Raw genomic sequence first — 19,266 nt, forward strand, 5'->3', positions numbered from 1 at the left:
CCAGGTTCTCTGAGATGAGTCACAACCCAAGTGCTGTCAGAGAAGAGGGGGTGGAAGGGCAGCCAACATACCGGCATCTAACAGCAGCTTCACAATCTCGAAGTTGGAGTGGGACACGCTGTAATGGAGGGCTGTGTTGCCGTTGCCGTCTGCCAAGTTGATGACATAGCGGAGGACATCTGGGGAAATGGCCTCAAAAGCAGCTATGTAGTCCCCCACCATGGCTGGAATGGCTGACTTCTGACTGGACACGCGGAACCACTCGTGCTGGAGGGTGTTCAGACAGAACCTCTGCCAAAACACCAAGTGGTCGTTAGTTCTTCTATTTATAGACTTTTTGAGACCTAGTTGAAAGCACAAGTAACCTGTCCTTTTACAGTCAAAGTATATATATGCAGTTAGAATCTGCTCTCAAAAACCAACAGCCCTAAGAGAAGCTTCAAACACCAAACTGGGACATTTCTCCTGATTTTAAATGACATGTAGATTCTAATGTCTATAAAGGAGACCAGACAGCACCGTGCAGAAGCAGAGGCTCTGGAGCCAGACCACTGAGTTTCAAATGCAGGCTCTGCTACCTAAAAGCTTTATGACCCTAGGGAAGTTATTCTGCTTCCGTTTCCTCATCTGAAAAATTGGATAATACCATGCTTTCATAGTTTTTGTGATGAGAATAAACACTCAGGCTTGGCTCCATGTATTAAGCTATTAATATTATGTAATCATACTGGCCTTGCAAACAATTTTCATAGAAATTAGGAAGAAATTAACTAGCCTACACTGAATTATGCTGCTTCCTTCCTATCCAGACCAAACTCACCTCCTTCAACTCCTCAGCACAGCACTAGGTTGGGAGACTGTACGTGTATAGCCAACCCAATTCCCACCCCAATCCCAAATACAACTGTTCAACCATGGAAAGGGAAAATAAAAGGGAAGCCCATCTGGAACTAATTTCATTCTCTCATCAGCTCCACTCTGACTTCCTTAGGCTGCGGATACATGAAGAAGGCACTTGCTTTGTGGATGATCAACTCAACCCTGGGTCACGTGAAGCTCAGTGGAGACTGAGCGGTCAGTACTGGTGATGAGGATGACTACAGTGTCTTTTCAATGGGCCTTCATGAGTTTAATATTCATTTCTGCTGTGCTTACTCTTTAAAAGTTTAAAAATATATCAAAGACAGCCTATGTCAAAAGCACCAGAACCCAAGAAGTCCTCTTTCTGTAGAAAAGGTAGAGTTGGGATTATAGAGCTTCCATCTCTTTATCATCCTGCTACTGATTATTTAGTTTTAACCATTTCAATCACATTTTGGGTCACTTGAAAAGTGTCCTTTTTTTTCTGTATATATTCAGATTCCTGTTTCTTTGGAGTTGTCACACTGAAAGAAGGGAAATTATGTGTTCTGGTCATCCTAATTCTATTACTGCTAAATAACTGGTGTCCTGACATGATTATCTAGCCCTGGCATTGTGTTCACTCGTCCACTACTTTTACAACACAATACTTTAAACACTGTCACACCAAATGAAAATTCAATTAAAAAGATGTACCCATCACAGTGTGTGTGGATGACACCATGCTCGGCAATTTGGAGGATGCAGGAAAACAGAATCCTTCCCAAAGGCCAGGTAACCTAGTATTTTGAGAACAGTGAAAGAAAAGTGTACTATGGCTATAAAATCTGGGGTTACAAGGCACCAGTTTTAAGTTTAGGTTAAACCTGATGGGAAATACTGACACTGCAGTGAGATTTTATGGTTTTACTAGTGACCAGGGTATAGCCAGGTATTTTCATGAATACAAATCCAAGAATTTCAATATGTAGTTCTATGTTTCCCCTTGACTAGGAATTTTTTTTTTTTTTTGAGAGGGTGTCACTCTGTCTCCCAGGCTGGAGTGCAGTGGCATGATGATGGAGCACTGCAGCCTGAACTTCCTGGGCCTCCAGCTATCTTCTTGCCTCAGCCTCCCAAGTAGCTAGGACCATGGGTACATGCCATCATACCTGGCTAATTTTTGTAGAGACAGGGTTTTGCCATGTTGCCCAGGCTGGTCTCAAACTGAACTCCTGGGCTCAAGTGATCCACTGCCTTGGCCTCTCAAAGTGCTGGGATTACAGGTGTGAGCCACTGTGCCTGGACTTGACCAGCAATTTTATTTAGTACAGCTGGCCCTCTGTATCTACAGGTTCCATTTCCATAGATTCAACCACTGGCAGAGTGAAAATATTTAAAAAATATGTAATACAAAACAATACAGTATAACAACTATTTATATAGCATTTACATTGTGTTAAGTTTTTGAGGCCAGGCGCGGTGGCTCATGCCTGTAATCCCAGAACTTTGGGAGGCCAAGATGGGCGGACCACGAGGTCAGGAGATCGAGACCATCCTGACTAACATGGTGAAACCCGGTCTCTACTAAAAATACAAAAAAATTAGCCGGGCGTTGTGGTGGACGCCTGTAGTCCCAGCTACTTGGGAGGGTGAGGCAGGAGAATGGCCCGAATCCGGGAGGCGGAGCTTGCAGTGAGCCCAGATCACGCCACTGCACTCCAGGCTTTTTTTCAGACGGAGTCTCACTCTGTCACCCAGGCGTGAGTGCAGAGGTGCAATCTTGGCTCACTGCAACCATCACCTCCCGGGTGCAAGCAATTCTCCAGCCTCAGACTCCCGAGTAGCTGGGATTACAGGAGTGTACCACCATGCCTGGCTAACTTTTTGTATTTTTAGTAGAGACAGGGTTTCACCATGTTGGCTAAGCTCGTCTCGAACTCCAGACCTCATGTGATCGGCCTGCATCGGCCTCCCGAAGTGTTGGGATCATAGGTGTCAGCCACTGCACCTGGCCCTGTATTAGGTATTATGATATAGAAATGATTTAAAATATATGGCAGAATTTAAAGTATATGCATAGTTTATATGCAAATACTACACCATTTTACATAAGGGACTTGAGTATCTGTGCATTTCGGTATCCTTAGGGGATCCTACATTTTCTCAATGCACTAATAAAAAAGACAGCTGTCAACCAGTGGGTTAGTCTGGCCTATGAAAGAATGTGCACATAACTTCGACACATGAGAATATGTCATTCTTGGCCATGGTGTCAGATTAACCACTGCCACAGAAATACTTGTGTCCTATGTTGTACCACTCATGATCACTAAGGCAACCACAAACTCTTTGCTGTTTGCTCTGAATTTCTTAGACTGCGAGATGACAAGTGCGGTTATTTTTATGTTTAAAAATAGTGGCCGCCTGCATTCCACATCAGAGCATAACATACAGTTTCATAACTGAAAGGAATGCTGACCTTGGCTCAGATAGGTTTCTTTTAAAAACATACGCTAACTTAAAAAAAAAAATTCTTGGATGCTGCTCCCTGGATCTTACTGTTCTATAAATAGAAATGAAATATGTAGAAAGATGACGACTGACTGCAATTAGCCCTCCTTTCTGTCTGCAAGTGTATGTCTCACAGATGCCTCCACCCCAGGAAAAGTCCAGGGTGGGTAAAGGATGTCCGAAGTTGGGCCTCAAGGAAACGCTGGCAGTGTGATTCAGGGAGCAAGACCACATGATGTTCACCCAGCCCACTCATGCTGGAAACAGTTCAGGAGAAAAGCATGCAAGCAACAACTCGGGCAGCCTACAGCTGGCCTTGACAATGAACCCACTCATGCACTTTGCACACACTGGGGATGGTGTTTGCAGGTCAGACTCACCATATCTTTGCTGGTCAAAGCTTTGGGGTCATTTATAGTATTTTTCAGTAAGTTGCATGCAGACAACATCTTTTCACTTAATTCATACCTGAAAGGAGAAAAAACAAGTTACGATTGGTCACAAGAAGAAAATCATTTTTATTTCAACCCAAATATATAATTTTTTTTTTGAGACAGGGTCATGCTCTGTCGCACAGGCTGGAGTGCAGTGGCATGATATTGGCTCACTGCAACCTCCACCTCCTGGATTCAAGCAATCCTCCTGCCTCAGCCTCCCTAGTAGCTGGGACTACAGGTGTGCACCACCAGGCCCAGCTAATTTTTATATTTTTAGTAGAGACGGGGTTTCACTATGTTGGCCAGGCTGGTTTTGAACTCCTGACCTCAGGTGATCCACCTGCCTCGGCTTCCCAAAGTGCTGGGATTACAGGTGTGGGACACTGTGCACAGCTTCAACTTTTAAAAATATATTTTTAAAAGGCAAGTGGCCCCAAGCCAGCCTAGGCAGGTCATTATGGCACAAGGTGCTTGGGTGGAGGCAGCACAGAAATCCTTAGGGGTCTAAGGGTTACGTCCACTGTGCAGAGCCAACACCTCCAGCCAGAGATTGAGGCCTTGTTTGGGAGGGTGACATTCGGCTTCACCAATTGGCCTTTATGACATTCTGGAATAACATGTAGAGATTTTTTTTTGCCATTTTTAAGTTTGCTTTTTTTTTTTTTTTTTTTTTTTTGAGACAAGGTCTCACTCTGTTGCCCAGGCTGGAGTGCAGTGGTGCAATCATGGCTCACTGTAGTTTTGCTGTCCCAGCCTCAAGCAATCTTCCTACCTCAGCTTCCCAAGTAACTGGGATTACACGTGTGTGCCACCGCACCCGGCTTTGTATTTGTAGAGACAGGGTTTCACCATGTTGCCCAGGCTGGTCTCGAACTCTTGGGCTCAAGCTATCTGCCTGCCTGCCTCAGCCTCCCAAAGTATTGGGATTATGGGTGTGAGCCACTGTGCCCAACCTGTTCTAAGTTTTTAAAAAATATTTTTAATCTTAAGGGGGTTGAAGGAGACCCAAATTACTTTTTTTCTGAGACAGGGTCTTGCTCTGTCACCCAGACTGGAGTGCACTGGCTCACTGCAGCCTCAATCTCCAGGGTTCAAGTGATCCTCCCACCTTATCCTCCAGAGCAGCTGGCATGTGACACCATGCCCAGGTAATTGATATTTTTGTAGGGATGAGGTCTTACTATGTTGTCCAGGCTAGTCTCAAACTCCTGTGCTCAAGCGATCCTCTTGCCTTGACTTTCCACAAATTACCATATATCCATTGTGCTGACCAGTAAACCACACATCTGAACCCACATTTGGTGACTCAAGTGTTTAACCCATATGAAGAGTAAAAAAATGACATATGGTATATAAATTACATCTCAAAGCTGTTAAAAAGCCATGTGAAACACTTGGAAATATAAACTAAAAACACTTACCTTGTGTTAATGCAGTTAAACTTTCATTTGCCAAATTAAATAGAGGTAAGTTTTGTGAAATGTTCTATTTCTATTTCACATAGTGAAGAACCATACTGAAGTTTCCACTTTTTCTACTCTCTATTTTATGAGCATCAAATCCTTATCTAATGGTCTTGAAAACTTACATTTTGAGGCACATGTTTCAGCCAACCAGAGTGTTTTTCAGCTACTATTTATGATACACCCAACTCCATTCTTGTGGTATTCCTGATCATTCAATGTGTAACAAAATACAAACATGTAAGTGATACGCATCATCTTTACAGTATATGTGATCTTTGGCTGAGGCCTCATCCACACAATGATCCTGTATCAAGATAAATGGCTAAACATAAAATCTGAAATCTTACAGTAGGCTGGCCACCAAAAAATTAAAATGTCTTTAAATATAAGGTAAGGTGTTCAAACAATGGAAGTTTTAGTGGATTGTGGTTCCATATGTTAAATTATATAGCAGAGTTAAGGTTTCAGAAAACAAGGGTGATTAGGTTATCAGGCCATTCTACCATAAGAGATCTAAGAGTTGCAATACTCTGCACTTGTATATATTAGTATCTCAAGATGTGTATACCTCTGAGGAACAGATAAAAGCAAACATTTAATTACAAAAGCTCTGAACTGGCCAACTCTATTGCCAAAGTACATTAAATGTGGGAGGGAAGGGGAATATACCACACCTCTCTCTGATTTCCACCTTCTCAGGTTCACATTCTTGAACCTGCATTTCATCTTCCACCCTGGCAGACTTCAAACCTTCAATATTAACTGCATGGTGCCCTTCTGCCATTCCCTGAGTGTCTTCATCCTCCTCCTCCTCCTCTTCTTCAAGAGGATACTCAATGACATCACACTCATCATCTGACTCGGAAGAAGAGCTTTCATCTGAGCTGGAATCATCACTTGAAGTTGTTTCATACCTAGGTGGCAATTGGGATTTCAGGAGATGCAAGGTGTGCTCACGAAGACCCAGTGATAGAAATTTCTATAAGGGATTTGCTAATTGACTCCAGAAATTTCACTAGTGGTTTTAGATCCTGCACTTAGAAGTTCAAAGTAAGGTCTATTTAAATGCCTGGTGGTTTTGAATGCACTCTAACTTAAATTGGTAATCGGTATCATATAACCAATTGGTATCATGTAACACTTGTTAAAGAAAATAATGGCATCTCCGGCTTAGTATAAATCAAGAGAAAACATACTTTATGGAAAACAGATCGGTAGGTGCTAACTTTTTGTCCCCCCCCACCCCATTTCTTCCTATTTCATCCTATTAATTCTCCCAGTATCAAGGTGAATAGATTACATAGGCAATCAATAGTTTTTCTGGTGTATGCCCTCCAAAATCTCCTGGCCATTATCACTGAATAAAACTTCTAGATTTGGAAAACAGGCACCATAAGGTTAAACCCTAATGGTACACTTTATATTATTTCTTTCTTGTGGGGGCCATGTATCAATTCATTGATTTGATTCAATTGTAGGACAACAAAGGGGCTTAACTATGTACGTGGGCCAATGGAAAGAGAAGGAACAAACAATAACCATTGTATTTAGAAAGCAAACTGGTGATGTGGTTATCAATTGTGAAAGGCCCTACAATTTGGGTCATAAACATGGAGAGCTAAGCAAAAGGACCCATTTTGAAGGAAAAGATGATGATCGTTGGCCCAGAGAGTGATGCTCTCAGTCTTTTTCTGCTCAATTGTGAGTTCTTATATAGGTAAGTACAAGTTGTCCAACACAGTGCAGGAACCCTGCTGCGTTCGCTGAAGACTATTTCTTTCAGATCAGAGGTGAGATGTAAACCACTCAGCTTCATCAGGTATCCTTAAGAGAGTGACAAATCCTTAAAGACAGCACCAGAGGAGGAAAGAAAAGCCCAAATGCACCTTTCTGCCTTTCTGAGGAGGGAATCTTTCATCACTGCGCTGTGGCCGCTTCCCCGACTAGGCACCTTGAAATGTGACTTAGGCAGGAGGCAAAGGAGACTGACAGCATTAGCCTCTAGAACCACCATCTTTCCTTACCCTCCATTAATGCCAACAAACTGAAGATTCTTTTTTGCGCCATTTGAATCTTTGTTACCATCTTTCTTCTTCATGATGGACTTCAGTGTACTTTCATTGTCTGTACATGCTGTGAAAAAGTCAAGGCAATAAAAATGAAAACTCACACCCATACATGTTAAATGATCTTTTTTCCTGTACAGTTCTTTTCTCATGCATGTAAATGTAGATCTTGGCATATATATGTGAGAAGTTTCCACAAAATTCAATGGGAAAGTGTGTGCATGCAAAGAAAATAATTCCAAGTTCCATTAATAACATTCTTCACATGGGAAAAAAATCAATTAGTACTTCCAGACATAACAAAGCCAGTGAAAATTGACATTTGTATCCGGCTTTATTGCTTATAAAGTGATGTCGTGTCTCACAAGCCTCAAGGACCATTTACATACTAAACAGGGATTATTATTTTTCTTCAGCTGAGATAACCTGAAAAAACTTATGCCTGCCAGAACGTGAATAAAATGCTATTTAAAATATTTCATAATTTGTAATATCAGGTAAGCTTTCTTGTACAGCTTTCTTTCTTTGGTAATTTTGAGACAGGGTCTCTCTCTGTCACCCAGGCTGGAGTGCAGTGGCGTGATCTCAGCTCACTGCAACCTCCACCTCCCAGGTTCAAGTGATTCTCCCACCTCAGCTGCCGGAGTAGCTGGGACTACAGGTGTGCACCACCATGCCTGGCTAATTTTTGTATTTTTTAGTAGAGACGGGGTTTCACCATGTTGGCCAGGCTGGTCTCGAACTCCTGGCCTCAAGTGATCTGCCTGCCTTGGCCTCCCAAAGTGCTGGGATCACAGGTGTGAGCCACCATGCCCGGCCTCTTTGGTAACCTTATTTAAAGATATTCTGGGCCTACCTTCCGAATAACGATATTAACTTTCTTCCAGGTCAATTTAAAAGGTACATTGACATTAAATTGGAATGCTGGCAATGCTGGCCCTAGAATCCTGATGCCAATGACTGTGAGTGAGAAAAGTTACCATAGAGGCCAGCGGCGATCTGGTCGTCTGTCAGGTTCACTGGAGACAGCGTACCTTCCTGAGTGGGGAAGGCATCCAGGCTGCTGATTGGCTTTCCTTCTACGGTCCCCACTTCTTGCTCAGGCTGGGATGTCTGGGAGCTTAAGGGACTTCCTGACTGAAGGCCTCCGCACTTACAGGTATATCCCAAATAATTGCCTATCAGGAAAAAGAAAGGTACAGAGTGTGTGATGCTAGGACTGAAAAAGCAGGCTTAAAAAAAAAAAACAATTCTTGCCATTCATAATTTAAAATGGGCCTATTATCCCAGCCACCAAACCTCAGAAGCCCCTTTGACTCTCCAGCCTTCCTGATTTCATGAGCATGGGCAGACTGCCGAGCCTTGCCATTCTAACTCCACAGCACCTCTCCTTTTCTCTGTTTTGGCTGCTACCATCGTAGCCTTGGTTTCTAGTCACGGAAGTAGCATTCTTACTGCCCCTCTTCCATTACTGTTTCCACTCTGGCACAATGCTTCAGAGCATTACTCCCAGCCAGCTCCAATGCCATCATTATTCCAGCTAAAACAAAATGTGACAACGCCTAAAAAGCACCCACTGCTCAGGAAATGTAGTCCACACTGCAGAGCCAGAGATTCTAAACTATCCATAACCTGGTACTGGCTGACCCCCCCAACTTCATTTCCCACTCCTCCTGTCATCCTTACTGGGACAGGGACTGCATCCCATTAAGTGCCAGTACTCGCTGTATAGAGATGCAGGTCTCTTGTTTCCCGGCAGCATGCCTCAGCTTATGCCCTTCTACTACCTGGAATACCTTTCTTCCCCCACCTTCACACAGCCGCACCCTCCCATCACTGCCTCTTCAGGCCCTTCCCTGATCTCCTTCACTAACAATGTTCTTGCCCTGAACTCTCACAGCCCATCTTCTGTACCTTCTCCTGGGATCTGTGATATAATGTACAAGCTGACTTGTATGATGGTTTTAGACTCCCTTGTAGATGGTAAATATTTTGAGGGCATCAAACAGTTCTGATCAACTTTCTCTTAAATCTACTAGAGTGCTTTTGTATATGTTAGCCACTTAAAATCTGTATACTGACCGAAGCAATTTGGATTAAATAACATTTTGTAATTAATGTATACAGATATGTCAATGAAAAGAGTCAAACTCTGTAAAAAAGAGGTTTACTCTGAGCCAAGTATGAATGACCAAGGCCAAAAGCACAATCTCACGAGGTCCTGACAACATGTGCCCAAGGTGGCTGGGTTACAGCTTAATTTTATACACTTTAGTGGACTAGAAGTTACAGGCAAACACAAATCAATGCATGTAAGGTATACACTAGTTTAGAAAGGTGGAAGAACTCAAATAAGTGTGGGCTTCCAGGTCTTCGGTAGATTCAAAGATACTCTGATTGGCAAATGGTTGAAAAAGTTAACTTATTATCTAAAGGCCTGGAATCAACAGAAAGGAGTGTCTGGGTTAAGATAAGGGGTTGTGAAGACCAAGGTTCTTATTATGTAGATGAAGCCTCCGGGTAGCAGGCTTCATCTACATAGATGGTAAACGTCTCTTTTCAGACCTAAATAGGTACCAGACTCTGAATCTCTCCTGATCAGGAAAAGGCCTGGACAGGTAAGGGGATTCTCTACATAATGTAGATATTCCCCATAAGAGACAGCCTTGCAGGGCCATTTCAATATACATCGAAGAGGCCGGGAGCAGTGGCTCATGCCTGTAACCCCAGCACTTTGGGAGGCCAAGGCAGGTGGATCACCTGAGGTCAAGAGTTCGAGACCAGCCTGGTCAACACAGTGAAACCCCGTCTCTACTAAAAATACAAAAATTAGCCAGGCATGGTGGGGGGTGCCTGTAGTCCCAGCTACTTGGGAGGCTGAGGCAGGAGAATGGCTTGAACCCAGGAGGTGGAGGTTGTAGTGCCTAGATTGTGCCATTGCACTCCAGCCTGGGTGACAGAGTGACAGAGTGAGACTCCATCTCAAGAAAACAAAAGAAACAAAACAAAAAAAGACAAAATACATCGAAGAAATATATTTTAGGGTAAAATACTTCAATTTCTTTTAGGGTCTGCTGTCATGTGATGCTATAGGAGAGTCAGGTTGGAATTTGTTATCTTATTGCTATAAAGAGTCTGTTTGTCACTCCTAAGATTTCTGTTTTAATGTTAATGCTGGTCAGTTGTGCCTGAATTCCAAAGGGAGGAGGGTATAATGAGGCATGTTTGACACCTCCTTCCCATCATGGCCTGAACTAGTTTTTCAGGCTTACTATGGAATCCCCTGGCTGACAGGAGGGATCTATTCCGTTGGTTAGGGGGCTTAGAATTTTATTTTTGGTTTACAGATATATTGTAGAATTTTCAATGTGGGTGATGTGGAAAAATGTTTGTAATATATGGTTAATTGAAAAAAGCAGATAATAAAATTCCATGTATTGTGTGATCCTATTAAAATACATTACCACACACACACACACACACACACACACACACGATAAGTTATCTGACCGTGCTAAATGAAACAGCTATGGTAGTTTTAATTTTTCCCTGGATTAGGCTGGGTGTGGTGGCTCCTGCCTGTAATTCCAGCACTTTGGGAGGCTGAGGCAGGTAGATTACTTGAGGTCAGGAGTTTGAGACCAGCCTGGCCAACATGGTGAAACTCCATCTCTACAAAAATACAAAAATTAGCTGGGCATGGTGGTGAGTGCCTGTAATCCAGAGCTGCTCGGGAGGCTGAGGTAGGAGAATCACTTGAACCCGGGAGGCAGAGGTTGCAGTGAGCCAAGATCGTCCCACTGCACTCCAGCCTGGGCGGCAGAGCGAGACTCTAATAAAAAAAAAAAAAAAATTTCCTTGGATTTGCCATTTTTTCTATACTGAATATGGGTTAACTGTGTTCAAAATCACTTTTAAAAATGAAAAATTATTTCACTTGTCTAAAAGTTTTATCCTAAGGATGTACAAAAAGATACAGAAGGCTATTGTTTCCATGTTTAAAACAGTAAAAAGAGGCAGACAGTCTGCTTGTAAGAAACAACCATATAAGCACTGGTATATTTATACAAAGGAATTCTATATGGCCATTACAAATCTTGATATAGGAGAATATTAACATAGATGAGCATGATGTGTATTAAAAATAGGTCATACAATAATACGGAGAAAATAAACCTACTTTGGTAAATAATTTTTTATTTTAATTGAGAGAGTGTCTTGTCTTGTGCTGTTGCCCAGGCTGGAGTGCAGTGGAGCAATCCTGGCTCACCGCAACCTCTGCCTTCTTGGTTCAAGAGATTCTTGTGCCTCAGCCTCCCGAGTAGCTGGGATTATGGGCACCTGCCACCATGCCTGGCTAATTTTTGTATTGTTAGTAGAGACGGGGTTTTACCATGTTGGCCAGGCTGGTCTTGAACTTGTGACCTCAGGAAATCTGCCCGCCTTGACCTCCCAAAGCGTTGGGATTATAGGCATGAGCCACCACGCCTGGCCTTATTTTTAATTTTTGTCTCCGTTCAAGTTTTTTTCTTTCGAGACAGAGTCTTACTCTGTTGCTAGGCTACAGTGCAGTGGTGCGATCTTGGCTCACTGCAACCTGCGCCTTCCCGGTTTAAGCAATTCTCCTGCCTCAGCCTCCCGAGTAGCTGGGGCTACAGGCAAGTGCCACCATGCCTAGCTAATTTTTGTATTTTTAGTAGAGACTCGGTTTCACCATGTTGGCCAGGTTGGACTCGAACTCCTGACCTCAGGTTATCCACCCGCCTCAGCCTCCCAAAGTGCTGGGGTTAGAGGCGTGAGCCCCCGTGCCTGGCCTCTCAGTTCAAGTTTAACGGAAACTAGAAAAGATCAATGGGCTTATTCCCTCTAATGATACATCACACAAATCAGCGGCCTGCCCACAACACAGCTCAGGCCATTCCCACCAAGAGAAGAAAGGCTGGCCTCTCCACCCCTTGTAGGAAAGGCCTGCCTTATAGCACACCAGAATTGATCTGAATCTGAAGTCTTATGTTTGACTCATGGGGAAAAAAAATACAAAAGAGGTTTTGTTCTCATTGCTGCCTACTGGCATTAGTAAATAATTATATTTACATATATATGTATTAGAAAAATCGTGGAAGGATATACAGGAAACCCATTTAACACTGCTTTGCTAAGGCTAAAGAGTCACAGGCTACTATAACTTTTTTCTTTTTGTCTCTAGTATTTCCTAAATTATACTTTATAAATTACTAACAAAAATTAAACATTTAAATCTACTCACAATGTCAGGTGATTACAACTTTATCCCTTTCAAAGTAAAGCTCTGAAATCTCTTAGATTCTTAGAAGAAAAGCAGCTTAAGTGTTGATTGTATTTTGAGGCAATATGAAGAAAAAGAACGAATAACGAGCCCTAAAACAGCTCTGAATTCTATTCTTCATAAGAATCACCTGTGACATTGGCTAAAATGCAGATTCCCAGGCACATGCTGCCAGAAGATCATTCTGCAGTTCTGGGATGGGGGCCAAGTGATGGCATTTCTGACATTCCCCACCACCTACAAGAATCACTGATGCAGGTGGCCCACTTTGAAAACTGGTTTAAAACAATGACGCTATAGTAAAAGAGTGAGAGCTGGCAAAAAATTCAATGTAAGGCATTAGAGATCATCTAAATTTTTTTTTTTTTTTTTTTTTTTTTTTGAGACAGAGTCTTGCTCTGTCACCCAGGCTGGAGTGAGTGCAATGGCGCGATCTCAGTTCACTGCAACCTCCACCTCCCGGGTTCAAGCGATTCTCCTGCCTCAGCCTCCCAAGTAGCTGGGGCTACAGGTGTGCACAACCACGCCTGGCTAATTTTTGTATTTTTAGTAGAGACCGAGTTTTACCATGTTGGTTAGCCTGGCCTCAAACTCCTGACCTCAAGGGATATCCCTAATTTTTAATTCTCATACTTCCAGCTAAGGATTCTGAAGGCCAGCTAGGTTCAGGACTTGCCCCAGGCCACAGAGCTGAACTAGAACTCACATTTCCTAATTCTGTGAACACTCCCTTGTCCACAAATCAACAGCACAATGCTTTCTCCTTTAGCTGTGGGACATGGGGGCTACCTGGACGATTCCTTTACAACTCCAACTTCCTCCTCAACACACATACACACAATACTGAATTCAGCGGTCCAAACAACGTTTAACACTATGTGACCTGATGTCCCCTAACTGCAAATATGAAATGCCTAATGTGCCTTTGACTTCTTTTAAGCAAAGTAAATAAAGCAGGGCATTTATCTTCATTTTTCCTTCTCCAAGTCCATTCATCATTACTTAGAAAATATTGCAGCGGCCTCCAAAAAGTCTCACTAGTTAATCACTGAATGCCAGAACACTCTTTTTTTTTTGAGATTGAGTCTCGCTCTGTCGCCCAGCCTGGAATGCAGTGGCATGATCTCTGCTCACTGCAACCTCCACCTCCCGGGTTCAAGTGATTCTCCTGCTTCAGCCTCCTGAGTAGCTGGGACTACAAGCGCCCGCCACCACGCCCAGCTGTTTTTTGTATTTTTAGTAGAGACGGGATTTTACTATGTTGGCTAGGCTGGTCACGAACTCCTGACCTCAGGTGATCCACCTACCTACCTCGGCCTCCCAAAGTTCTGGGATTACAGGTGTGAGCCACCGTGCCTGGCCGCCAGAACACTCTTTTTAGAGAAATGCTTGTACGAAGCATTTTCCTCTTCAATAACCAACAATGACTTTTTAAACGCAAATACATGGTAGTTTTGACTATTATTGAAACCATAAAACAGATACAAAAGTAGATAATAGTTTATTAAACTCCTGTCTTCCCATTACTAGCTTCAACAATGATTAGAAAATATCTGGCTTCTCTGATAACTCCCTCTGCCCACTCACACTGGATTATTTTGAAGCAACAGCTAGAGATTCAATCATTTTCATCCATAAATATTTCAGTATATGTCCCTAAAAGAACTCTAAAAAATGCAAACCAATGAGGCTAAACCTATCAAATCTTAAAAAAAGATAAGTATGATTATCACATAATCCAGTCAGTATTCAAATTTCTCCAATAGTCTTTTTTTTTGATATGGCATCTCACTCTGTCACCCAGGCTGGAGTGCAGTGGCGTGATCTCTGCTCACCACAACCTGTCTCCCAGGCTTAATCAATCCTCCCACCTCAGCCCCCCAAGTAGCTGGGACCACAGACGTACAAAACCACACCTGGCTTCTTTTTTTTTTTTTTTCGTATTTTTAATAGAGATGGGTTTCACTATGTTGCCCAGGCTAGTCTCGAACTGCTGGGTTCAAGCTATCCACCCACCTTGGCCTCTGAAAGTACTGAAATTACAGGCATGAGCTACTGTGCCCAATCTCCAATAGTCTCTAAAAAATTTCTTTAATAGGGTGTTTGCATCAGAATTCCAGTCATGTATTTCCATTGGTTGCTATTATTTTAAAGTCTTTTAATCCATAGGTTCTCTTTGTTTAAATACAACTTAAAATTTTTTAAAAATTCAAACACAATTTATAGACAATAAAATGCACAGAATGAATTACAGAGAGGGTCTCACACTGTCACCCAGGCTAGAGTGCAATGGAATGTGATCATAGCTAACTGTAGCCTTGAACTCTTGGGCTCAAGCAATCCTCCCACCTTGGCCTTTGGAGTAGCTAGGACCACAGGACCCAGGGGCTTGTGACCATGCCCCACGAAAATGCACTGATTTTAAGTGTAAGTCGGATGGAATTTGGTAAATGTATACGCCTGTGTAACCACCTCTGTAACAGAGATACAGAACATTTCTAACAACCTGGTAAGCCTTTCCTCCCACACCTTCCAGATAGTGTCACCCAGGAATACCAGGTGCTATAATTTTTCTCACCACAGCTTACTTTTGTAAACTAGGGCTTTTTAAAGCTTCTCCAATCAAGGTCCACCTCCTCCTGCAGGCATCCAAGGGTCAAGGTGGAAGGTTTCATCTTGCCTGCGGGAACTTTACCTCTCAGCTACTCCTCCACTCTGTCCATTCTGTTCAGAGTGGTCCTGTGACTTAATTACTCCAACTCTGTGAGTAGGGAGTAATTAGATCATCCTACAGGTCTGGAAATGCACCATCCTTCACCAGCTGAATTCGACCCATACTCTTTTCAAGGCTTGGCCCAAGTTCTATCTTCTCTAGTCTTTTTTCTATGATACCATTCCAACCATTCCACAGAGATCTCTTTTTTCCCCATCATTGTCCTGTAGCACTTATGGTCCAGATTCAAATATGCCCTGTCTCCTCAATGAGATGGTCAGCATCTTGAGTTCCTCCATGCTACATTCTTATTTGGTGTCCTGTCCAGTGCTTAGAACAGTGTGGGACCATTGAGAGCCTTTAATAAGTGTCCATGTAATTCAACCAAAGGTCATGAGGATTCTACTGAGGCTTAACTGGTAAGGAAAAGAACCTCATTAAATTCCAAACTGGCTCTCCTTTGTCAAGTCAGAGGGAATTGGTCACCTATATTGCCAGAAAATGTTCTTTGGATGGTGTTGAAACTCTGGCTGGTCTTGAGTGGCCTATAAACAATTCTCTGAACTTGATAAGGACCCATTTGTAGTTGTAGGCACCACATGCACCAATGTAAGACTGACAAATGACTGCTGTGTTTGAGCAAAACGAAGAAAACGTGCAGCCAGGAAAGCCAAAGAATAAAGAGGCCAACAAACAAAATTTAGTCGTTTCAACCCTAGCTACCCTTTAGAATCACCTGAATTGAGGGTGAGACTTTAAAAAATGTAGATACAATGAACTATCTGGATGGGTCCAGATATGAGAGAGACAGAGCAAGAGAGACAGAGAGAGAGAGAGAATGAACATTTATTTGCAGTTGAAGTGAAACTCCATCTCAAAAAAATAAAATAAATAAAATAGAATTCAGGGCCCTTCCATAATTCTAACCTTGTGTGCTTTCATTAGTTTTACAAAGGCAGTTTAGTCTTGGGAAGGGCTATTATCATCCTTGCTTTAAGGTTAAATTATAAACCAAATTCTACCCACAGTTAGCTTGGCCTGTGCCTAGGAATGAACAAGGACAGCTCGGAGGTCAGAAGTAAGATGGAGTCAGCTATGTCAGGTTTCTTTTACTGTCATGATTTTGGAAAGGCAGTTTCAATGTCCCCACCCCCTTGGGTTTTGGTACACCTCAATCCTGAGGTGTGAGCTATGGAGATGGGAAAGGCTAATGACAGCTCTAATTTCTTCTTGCTTATGGAACATTGTTGGGGAAGGGATTGCCCCCAAGGTAAGAGGAGTGAAACCGTCTTGAAGTTGACCATATGCCTTCACTGGTGTCTGGTTGGGGTCATTCTTATCCACAGTTTTAGTACAGCACATAAGTGAACAGCAGACTGTAAGATTAATAGTAAGCCCTACCACAAGAAGTGAAAGTCCTAGCTTCAGGAGTCCCTGTAGAACCAACCTGAAGCCTTGAGGGACCCAGGTAAATGACCCTGAGAACCAATCAATTATTGAGTTATCAGCAGATAACCTTATCCAAAAAAATGGACAAGGGTGGAGTCAATAAAAGGGGTACTACAGTTTTTCTGAAACATAATTTTTCTCTCTCTGGTTTTCTATTTCTACCAAAGACCAATCATAGTAGGACCAATTTATTTCCAAAATAAGTTTTAGTCTTATTATGCTTGGGCTAATTATTTGCATAAAGTGCAGCAAGAGTAAGTATTTGCCATATAGCACCCCCCTTTTTCTTTTACATTGACTTTGCTGAAATTTTTCATAAGGAATCTCAAATTAGACCTTTTACAAACCTCTTGAGCCCAGCCAAGAATTTATTTGTGCCTGCAGATACCTATATAAATTAGGTGACTTCCTCTTTTCCCGAGGTCCCAAAATAACTTGGGGCTCCTGAGCTTGTCAGAAAGTGACATTCTTTACTTACCACAGGTTAGGAACCCTGTAAAGGACAAGGTATGAGGGAGGTCAGTTTTTCCAAGGGGCTTCCATTGGCTCTAAAGATCAACTTCAGTTCCCCAAAGCAGTCTGTAAACATGCCATTCCAGTCAAAGCCTTGGTAATACAACTAGTGTCTCCAATTGCAGGCATCAGTATTTTCAAACTTCTCCCTAGGTGATTCTATTGTGCTGCCAGGATTGAGATCCACTGAATTAAATTAACCAATATAAAAGTTGACTACTGAAATGAAGAATTTAGACTCCCCTCTAGTTTCAACCTATCAACTTGGATCCATGTGAATTTTTAGGAACTGCTGGTGGTTTAATTAACAGCCCTGGGCCACTAATGGTAGATGTTCATACTAAACAGAAAGTAAGTGCTACCTGAACAATAGGGATAAAAACAGGAGTAATTACAGGCTGGGAGTGGCTCACACCTGTAATCCCAGTACTTTGAGGGGCTGAGGCTGGAGGATGGTTTGAGGCTGGGAGATTGAGACTGCATTCCAACCTGGGTGACAGAATGACACCCCGTCTCTGAGGAAAAACAAAAAACAGGCCGGGTGCATTGGCTTACGCCTGTAATCCCAGCACTTAGTGAGGCTGAGGGAGGTTAACTGCTTGAGCCTAGGAGTTGCAGATCAGCCTGAGCCACATAGTGAGACCCCCCTCTCTAACAAACAAACAAAACAAAACAAAACAAAAAACAGCTGGGCATGGTGGTAAGTGCCTGTAGTCCTAGCCATTGGGAGGTTCACGTGTGATAGCTTGAGCTTGGCAGTTAGGGGCTATGGTGAGCTATGATTGCACCACTGCACTCCAGCCTGGAAGACAGAGTGAGACCTTGTCTCAACAAAACAAAACGACAGCAACATGTGGAGTAATTACAAAACACCTTCAGAATTCTGGCACTCTGGTCTAGATGCTCAAAATTCTCACCAGGTGGCAACGGTTTTCACAGGCACAACTGGGAAGTTAATGGACAGCAGAGTGGGCAACTGTGAAGTCTTCTGTCATTAACTCAAACTTATAACGGCCATAAACACCAATAAAGCATGAGCCTCATTTTACGACTTGGTCAGATTAGTGATCACTAAAGGACAACAAGTGACAGACATCTCAGTGTCCTGGAAAATAAGAGGAACACCTTTGATGCATTAATTATCATTCCGAAGTGCACTTAGCTTTTATAATTATCCATATATTAAATTCTAAGGCAAATGAGATGACTATAATGAAAAACAAGCCACTTAAAATGAAAACTTTATGTCCTTGACATAAAGGAATGTTAAAAGCAAACTGTTTTACAAGAAAAATAATTCAATGAAACTAGAGCTGGAAGGTGGGAGGATCACTTGAGCCCTGAGCCCAGAAGTTGGGGGCTGCAGTGGCGTGAGCCCGGATCATGCCACTGCACTCTAGTCTGGGTGACAAAGCAAGACCCCATCTCTTAAAAAAAGAAAAAAAAAATCACCCAAAACTAGAGCTGAATGGGTTTTAAAGAGATCAATTCTCCAGTCTTCTGTGTAACATTTATCTGTCCAGAATGGGTATTAGTTATTGGTATATAACCATGGGTTTCCAAATTTGTTAGAAAATCAATTTAAAAAAATATATTAAAATGGATTTTAAAAGTTGCTCTGTTCACCTATTCCAACTGTTCTGGTATGCTGATCTATATTTGTATTGATAGTGCCAAGAGCTTTCTGAAAACACAAAAAAGAAGAGTGTAGCCAGCTAATTAACCATGTTGCTGTGCCACATTTTCAGCTTGACATTCTGATTTAATTTTTAAAGAACATCTAAACTTACTCATTGAGAACAGGTAGGCCTGAAATTTCCAATTCATTATGGAGTCCTTTCAAATATTTAGGTTAATTTCCCACAGTATGACTAAAAATTCAAAGGGATCTGAAATAATGTTTGTTTTTAAGAAAAAGGGCTTGAGGCCGGGCGCGCTGGCTCATGCCTGTAATCCCAGCACT

General features: G+C 42.4%; 1 protein-coding gene across 3 annotated transcripts in view; it reads right to left on the bottom strand.

The window, feature by feature from the left end:
• LOC117978543 (KN motif and ankyrin repeat domain-containing protein 1-like) overlaps positions 1-19,266 on the bottom strand; it is a 33,986-nt gene that overhangs the window by 7,491 nt on the left and 7,229 nt on the right. For 2 of the 3 annotated variants that reach the window (XM_063601011.1, XM_063601010.1), the window contains exons 2-6: positions 8,304-8,501; positions 7,282-7,390; positions 5,932-6,171; positions 3,735-3,822; positions 72-291 (exon numbers count right to left, since the gene is read on the bottom strand). In XM_063601011.1, the coding sequence (XP_063457081.1) occupies positions 72-291; positions 3,735-3,822; positions 5,932-6,171; positions 7,282-7,390; positions 8,304-8,501 (855 nt within the window). The remainder of the gene's footprint in view (positions 1-71; positions 292-3,734; positions 3,823-5,931; positions 6,172-7,281; positions 7,391-8,303; positions 8,502-19,266) is intronic. The other variant, XM_063601012.1, reaches the window with a different exon arrangement.

This window comes from Pan paniscus, chromosome 21 (genome assembly GCF_029289425.2).
Source record: "Pan paniscus chromosome 21, NHGRI_mPanPan1-v2.0_pri, whole genome shotgun sequence".
Classification (NCBI taxonomy): Eukaryota; Metazoa; Chordata; class Mammalia; order Primates; family Hominidae; genus Pan; species Pan paniscus.